The following is a 7,929-nucleotide window of genomic DNA, read 5'->3' on the forward strand; positions in this document are numbered from 1 at the left end:
GATCCAAAACAAAATGGCGTCCACTTACGTGAAAAAGGTAAGTGATCTTCTAAACAGAAACGATTTAGCTTTCAACATGTAAAACTGGATTTCTTTCCAGCATGAGACTGCATAATTATGGAGTGGCATGCATGTAAATAAATGGATATGCAAGTCTTCTTTAGAGGCTAAAGTTATTGAAGTGAGAAATCGGCTAAACTTCGTACACCAGAATACAGGGCCGCTTTAATTTAACCATCCACCGGACTAACCGGCTCGTTTGCTCCTTTGTAAGCGCTGCCGAGCCAAAAGAGCTACTAAATACATAGACGTAAGACTTAACGCGCATATAGATTATTCCTCGTTCCTTCATCCAATAAGTTGATGTGCAAAAGCGGCCCTGTGTTGTGTAGTTGCCCCCCCAGAGGGGGGGGGGGGGGCTGCCATATATGGGCTATACAGGTATGTGCCGCTGTGAAGGGTATGGTTTTCAAGCAGTTTACTCTAGGATAGGGTATATAAATCAGAGCATTTGGGTCTAAAATAAGGTATCATTTTTCACGAAACTGACCAGTTGGTTGAAGATTTTATCAAAACTAAGGAAACCAGGCATTGCCACTCAAAATATAAAAAAATTAAATCAGCAAGTTTAAATTTATTTATTTATTTAACTCAGCCTCAACATCGTCTATAGATGACTATCATAAAACACTACTGTATATCATTGACTGCCAAAAATCGGGATTCAGACAGCAATCGGTGGTTTTAATACTGGTTACTCTAGTATAGGGTAGCAAAATGCAGCTGGACTAGCTCTAGTATAGGCTAAGGGTTCCAGGGTCCCAGTGGCACATCCCCACCCAGAAATTCCTAAAGTACCCCCCCTCCCCCCCCCCCCCAGCTTGCCCCCATTTGAAAACATGACTGTAATGACCTTTGATTTAATTTGTAGTCAACGGCATTGGTTGGTTTGGCAGTTTCCAAAGCGCCAAGAGAGGTAAGATAAGTTTTGGTGTTGCTTTCCTCACGTCCACCCACAGTTGAGGTTAATCATTAATCTGAACTAAAAGCCATCTTGAATGATTCCTGATAGTTTTCATTTTGAAAAACTTTTGTTTAGATGGTGGGAAACACAGTGTGTAATGGGTAGTGCGCTGGACTTTGGCAGAGCGTTCTGCAATCAAGTCCTTTTTGGGGTGATTGTGTTCTTGAGCAAGAGACTTTACTTTCAAAGTGCCTTGCTCCACCCAGGTGTATATATGGGTATCAGCAAAGCTAATGTTGGGGGCTGGGGGAGGCGTATAAAAAGGACAGGGGTGGTCGTCAGAAATTTTGAAATTTCTTAACCCCTGATGGGTACAACGAGCACCCCTGTTCTTTTATATAGGAGTCCCCACCCTGGGGCTGCAGATAACCCCGAGATGGACTAGCATTCCATTCCAAGGGGACATAGAAATACTATTAGTTGCTTCATTTCATTGAATCTGAAGACAAGCACTGGCCTGAAGGGCCAGTAATCTGTTTAGATGTGGTCTGCTACAGTATAGAGAGCTCCTGATGCCAAACCAGTTGCTGACAATTGTCTGCAATAATTGTTGATGAAATTAAGCAATTGAGTGCGCAAGGAACACATTATGATTTTACTTTCTTTCTTGACAGGCCCTTACAAAACTATATAAAGAGACACTACAGGTGTTGGGAAGCATGCCAAAAAGTGCTCAGTACAGAGTACATACAGAACAGATCACCAAACAAAGACTAAGTCTTGTAGAGCAGGTACGGTCAGTTTAGACTGCTGGTTGGTTAGAATCCTGTCACAATTTCAAATGCTCCTAATCCAAACAATGGGCTGTTGTGACTATGGAGCAAATGCAAAACGTCTTTTGCTGCTGATTGAAGTCCACTGAGGCCATAATTCTCTCTCAAAGAGGTGAATTGGTCATTTAGTTGCACAGTTATGTTATTCAGTATTATCTTCAATAGTATGGGATTTTGTTAAATTTGTTTGTGGTGTAATGCAATGTAGATTGACAGGTTGCCAATATGACAAAAAAAAGGTGTATTGAAATCTTGGCATGTGTACAGTAGGACCCTGAAAAAACCAGCTCAGAAATGACCCCTCCTCCCCCCACCCCTCTCACTGCCTTAGTTTGAACTAAGTATCATTTAGTGGCCTTTAGAAATAAAAAAATTGTATGGATTTTGTTAAGGAGAATGACATACCAACACTGGAGAAGAAACTTGGAGCTGGACAAATTGAAGAAGTTATTAAACAGGTGACAAATAATATTAAAATATAATTATTTAATATTATTATTATTATTATTATTATTATTATTATTATTATTATTATAACTGTTAAACTGATGAGCAATGCAATTCCAACAAAATGAATTGAAATTCAATGAAAGTCTGAGGACTGATCTTACATGTATATGTTTAAAAATTCGATATTTTGTGCTGACCTCTCCGACTCTCAAAATCACATTATTTCTGATGATGGTTATAATAATAAAATTACTATACATGTAGTTACTTCCTCTAACCTTACTTGGTGGTTACTTTTTTCCAAGCTGTACATTTCAGGACTTTGTTCCACATAATAATAATCAGACTTTTCTTCCATTTGAAGGCTGAAGATGAGTTCTCTTTAGCCAAGAAAATGCAAGAGTGGCAACCATGGGAACCCCTGCAAAATCCTCCACCAGCAGATCAGTGGAATTGGCCATAACAATTTGGATGGTACTAAAGTTAGCCTACCTTTAGTGGCATTTAACTAAAAGAAATATGTTTCTCGAGACTGCAGTATGAACAATCTAAGCAGTCATTACTGAAAGACAGTCAGTGAATACTTAATTTTGCTGGTACAATATTCAACATTTTGTATATCTGTAACTCACCTTAATAGTGTTGTACTTTACTTTTTAATAGTTTAAATGTATGTGAGCTGAATAAACATTGATTGTACAAGCTGTGGTTGTTACCTTGTACTCAGTGAATAATAATTGAACAAGTCTGTGACCACTGATTTGTGAATTCATATGGGAAGTAATATATCAAACACAAAAGACAGTGTTTGACCACATTTCCAAACGCCTAGAAGAGAGTTGAAAATGTGATGTGTAGCGGAGTATTTTTAACGAACATCGAGGTGTTTGGAAATGTGGTCAAACACTGTCTTGAGTATTTGATATATCTTCTCAATCAAAACTAAAACTAAGGATAAAACGGAGAAATAAAATCATAAAAATCTTTGCTAATTAAGATCAGATATCCAAACACGTCACGGTCATGATTTCCTTGGTTTAAACTTGATGGATTATTAATGAGCTTGAGAAGTTGGGTTGAGAGCTTGGCATTAAATCTAGTTCACAAGCGCTCTCTCGACTTTTCAGATAATAAGGCCTTGCTTTGTATTGTTCAAAAAACCGTTTTTCTTTTAATTTGACTTTTTTATTTCGTTAACACCTTTTTGGGGGTATGAGGGGTTTAATATCACGGGTGCTTCACAAATGTTTTGGTTTAAATAGTTTGAAGGGATTTGATAGGAAGAATTTAGTTCACACAAGAAAACTACTTTTAACCACAGTCCAAAAAAAGATATAATTACTTTCCTTTCTCCAGTGATGAAATGAATGAAGGAAACACATCAATTAAGTTGTGCTCACATTCATTCATATACTTTTTGTTTGTTTCACTTTCTATTCTCTATCTATACTGACTTAATCCATGATATGAACAATAAACTTTTTAATAAATATTTTCTTTTTCTCGTTACATGTGTTCTCATTTTAACTAAATATTAGAAACAAACTGGAACAACATCTAGACATACATTATACTGCAATGATTTTCAACTGTCTGACTCTGAATCAGGACACAATGTTAAAACTACGCATTCATTTTAAACTAAGCAATTCCTTAAAGATAAACATGAAATACCTTCTACCTGGAATAAAACATTTCATTAAATTTTGTTCCTTCCTGCAGTAAAAATGGTTCAGGCATTGAGCTTAAAAATCAATGACCATTGTAAAAAGACCAGTTTCTTGCTTCTGCAGATGATATTGTGTCATAAGTTTGTTGAAGATGAGGTGATAAATAGTTCATTTGCTTCGATGTGAAGGTTTGCCCCATAGTTCTGTGTTGAATATGAGTGCCAGCATTGAATGATAATATTTACAGTGGCATTAAGGATACACACAAATCAATTATGAAAATCTAAGGATCCAAGTCGCTAAAAGCAGTAAACATTTTCCTAGCAGAACATTTGAGAAGTTTCTAATGAGGTGTAACATGGGTAGTACAAACAGTTATACTAAGATATATTTAAACCTAACACAAACAAAATTATGTGCTTAAGGGTGTGCATTGTTGCTACACCTGTGTCCCTGATACATGACCTCAACTGACCTGGAAAGGCTTGCTATTGCACAACATTTAAGAAAAGCTTCAAATTCCTAATGGCCTATTTCAAACCAAAGTGGTCAAATTCTTAACTCTATTTATAAAGTTGTGACTTTTGAAACTGTCCCATGGAAAATGTGGCTTTTCCAAGCCCCTAAAAATTAAAATTCCTGGGAGGGCATGCCCCTTAACCCCCGTAGTGGCTTGTGTTCTCACTGCTCAATAAAGACTCAATAAACTACCTCTTTGGAGTGTAATCATGAAATGCATGCCATGCCCCTCAAACACAAGGTAATTTTAGAGATCTGGGAATCAAAATAGCATGTGGAAAACTTCCATTTTTTGATCTGTAATCAAAGAATGACATGTGCTGCACAACCAAAAACTGTGAGGAGTACCCACGCTGGGCTTGTTTTGCATTGGTTGTGGTACTGGACTACTTTGATTGCCAACATTTTGTTTCATATCAATAAGATAGGGACCCACATATAGACTTGCCTCCTTGTTTAGGGAACGGATGACAGCAGTGCACATGTATCTTATGTAGGCCTTTCCACAAATATCACATAAAATCGCATAAATATCTTACCTGAAATTCTCAAAAAATTGCCTAAATATCACAAAAAATGTTCTAAATATCTCAAAAGTCCTTTAAATATCTCTCATTTTTGTGGCAACAATACACCAATTTTGAATTTTGAAAATTGCCTCACAGTAGTGGGCATTGAGGAAGAAGATTGAGGCGATTTGATGTCACCAGCATCCACCATTTTCTAAAATTGCTCTTTCAGCGCTGGAATACATTTTTGAGTGGAAAATCACTGAACTGGATTGTTTCTGGCATAAGACTGAGTATTGTTTCAAGGGAATATCGAGGAAAACTCATGGCTAGGCCAAAACAAGCTATGAATACTTCTAAATATCCCTAAATTTTCTAAATATCTTAATATTCTCTAAATATCTCAGAAACTTCTAATATCCCTAAAAATACCTGGATATTTGTGGAAAGGCCTAATGTTATCAATTTTTTAATATTATGCCATTGTTATAATCTCAGTTTGTTCCAAGAGCCAAAGAAAGGCTTTACTTACACCGTTGTTTTGCAGCAAGAGCAACAACAGTTTTGGCTTTTTTAGCCTGAGCATTTAGCTGCAGGCTAGCAAAGTTAGTTAAAATCCTCAAATTGAGAACTTGACTGTATAATACAAAACAATCACTTGTGCATGCATAGCACAAGGCTATAGCCAGGATGTAATTAAATCTAGGGTCTGCTGGAGCAGATTATTTCACAGTAAACAGGGGGACAAAATGCATTGAATTGATTAATTTAAATATTAATTTAAAAGAGAATCAATCTGATTGTGCCAACCCTTATGCAAACTATAAGTTAAGGGTCGAAATACCTTCACAAACCAGACAAACATTATATCTGGTAAAACAGTATAGATATGAATATGGCACAACATCGCCTTGTGTTATATGATGTACATATGTTTTCAAGTTCGTTTGTCTATCTTTTCAAACAGCTGCCTAAAATGGGTTGTTAATGGACGCTGCATGACTCCTTTGTGTGGTCGCACCATTGAATTATTTGGCTGTGTGAGTTGACTGAGGACTCTACTGTGAGCAGTGTTATAGACTGGTGTATCAATGAGGGACCTTATTGACTGTTGGTGGTGACGGTCTTGGTTTTGATTAGAACTGGTGTTACTTTCACTTGTAATACAAGCTTCAGCAGAGTCATTACTAGAAGAATGCTGTCGTGTGACTTCAGCTACCAAGGCAGATGAGTTAACGGCAACATTTTGAACACTACACAGCTCTTCTTTCAATGAAGGTTTGGCTTTACCATAGGAGTTGTACTGTTCTTCCTGACCGGGCAGTTTGAGTGTAACATTGTCATATGGCTGTTCTGGTTCCAACCTTTCAACATTATCAAGGTAGCATGGCTCTGAGGACTGGGGAATTGTTACTTCATCACTTGTGTCCTTAGTTGGAATCTGATCATCTTCTGTGGCTGTCAACTCATCTTCCTCAGTGTCTGAATGGTCTGAGCCAAATGGGCTGTTACACACTGTTTGTACACCATCTGATGATAAAGGACTTCCTACCAAAGTTGTTTCACTTGGTGAGTGTAAAACATCAGCTTGAACTGGTTCTACATCATCTGACAACTGCTGATCTAGAGGAGTTGGAGCTTGTTCATGCATGGTAGATACTGTATCAGTGCTACTCCTTGGGCAATCCACCGCTGTTTGTAACTCACTAGATTGTTCTTCCTCTAATGAATGAGCAACATCTATTCCACCCTGATCCTCCAAATTTGGAAAGATTTTTGCTACCTCTCTTTCCTCCCTAGCAATTAGTGGCTGCTGATTAAAACTGAGCCCTACTCTTCTTTGACCAAATGTGGACATTTGTTGAATTGGCCTGGGTTGCTGAGGTACATATTGAGCATGTTGGACAGAGGGCATTTCATACACAGCCTCTCTTGTGTAGAAGTCATTTGGTACAAACTGAGGCTGGAGAGATGGTGCACCTCCCATAGTGTGCGAAAATCCAGAGTTAGCAACAGGCACATAATCATGATGCATTATGTAAGGTACATTTGATGGTTGTCTCATCATGAAATGCTGTCTGTACCCTTGGTTAGCCATAGGGATGTACTGTTGTGGTACTACACTGTAAGACTGCACTTGACTGTTAAAGTACATCCCCTGGTTAGAATGATGTAATGGAGGTATGAAGCACGGTTGGTACTGTAATGGCTGTGTTGCATAGCTTGGCATCATACTACCCATGACTGGGGGTGGTGTCTGTGCAACATGTGCCCACATAGGTACTTGAAGTCCTATAACTGGTCCACACCCATATGCAGCTGGTGGCTGAAGAGAGAAACTTTGTGTTATGCTGTGACAATCCTTTACCCTTGTAGAAAGATACATGAAAGGTCAACCCTAAAACAAGTACACTTAAACTGCTACTACTCCCTTATATATAGGTATATATTATGTTGGTTTAGGCTATATAGGTACCCCAAAGGGTATGGTTCTTCAGTCATTTTGGTCAGAAATAGAGTATCAATTTTGGCCTCTCTGGTCATAAATAGGGTATGGTTTTTGCACTCCAGCCTTGATATGGGTATGTTTTTAAGAAGAAGCTACTTTTTCATCATTATTGATAAGACCATGAACAAAGGCCCTTCACAAATTATGTTTGCAGCAATTTAACATTGATCTGAACTAGGGAACTAAGAGGCATTCAACTCAATTCAGAGTCCAGAACGCTGACTACAGGAAACTGCCCTTCCCTAATAAAATACAAAAAAAAAACTGCCCTTCCCTTTGTATTTGCAGGAAAAGAGAGGATCCTGTAAATGTGAGCATTGATCATGTGCTTTGGGACTAATAACGACTGTATTTTGAATCAGTGACAGATCAAGTGTTTATAAGGAGGAACTATATCTGCAGTGCTGTCATTGACAGTAAAAAATAGTCAAAGACTAGTCTCTTTGTGCGTTAGAACAAAAACATTCTACTTAAT

General features: G+C 37.9%; 2 protein-coding genes across 2 annotated transcripts; one reads left to right on the top strand and one right to left on the bottom strand.

The window, feature by feature from the left end:
• Positions 1-2: 2 nt before the first annotated feature.
• LOC145498017 (NADH dehydrogenase [ubiquinone] 1 alpha subcomplex subunit 5-like) lies at positions 3-2,947 on the top strand. Its single transcript, XM_081477892.1, has 5 exons — positions 3-37; positions 932-976; positions 1,639-1,755; positions 2,190-2,255; positions 2,612-2,947. The coding sequence occupies exons 1-5, from the start codon at positions 14-16 to the stop codon at positions 2,708-2,710; spliced, it is 351 nt and encodes a 116-aa protein (XP_081334018.1). The 5' UTR covers positions 3-13; the 3' UTR covers positions 2,711-2,947.
• A 2,689-nt stretch (positions 2,948-5,636) lies between these two features.
• On the bottom strand, positions 5,637-7,405 carry LOC145498305 (uncharacterized). The gene has a single exon (XM_081478214.1). It carries the CDS (start codon positions 7,329-7,331, stop codon positions 5,883-5,885), a length of 1,449 nt encoding a protein of 482 aa, XP_081334340.1. The 5' UTR covers positions 7,332-7,405; the 3' UTR covers positions 5,637-5,882.
• Positions 7,406-7,929: the final 524 nt, after the last annotated feature.

The sequence above is a fragment of the Orbicella franksi genome, chromosome 9 (assembly GCF_964199315.1).
Source record: "Orbicella franksi chromosome 9, jaOrbFran1.1, whole genome shotgun sequence".
Taxonomy (NCBI): domain Eukaryota; kingdom Metazoa; phylum Cnidaria; class Anthozoa; order Scleractinia; family Merulinidae; genus Orbicella; species Orbicella franksi.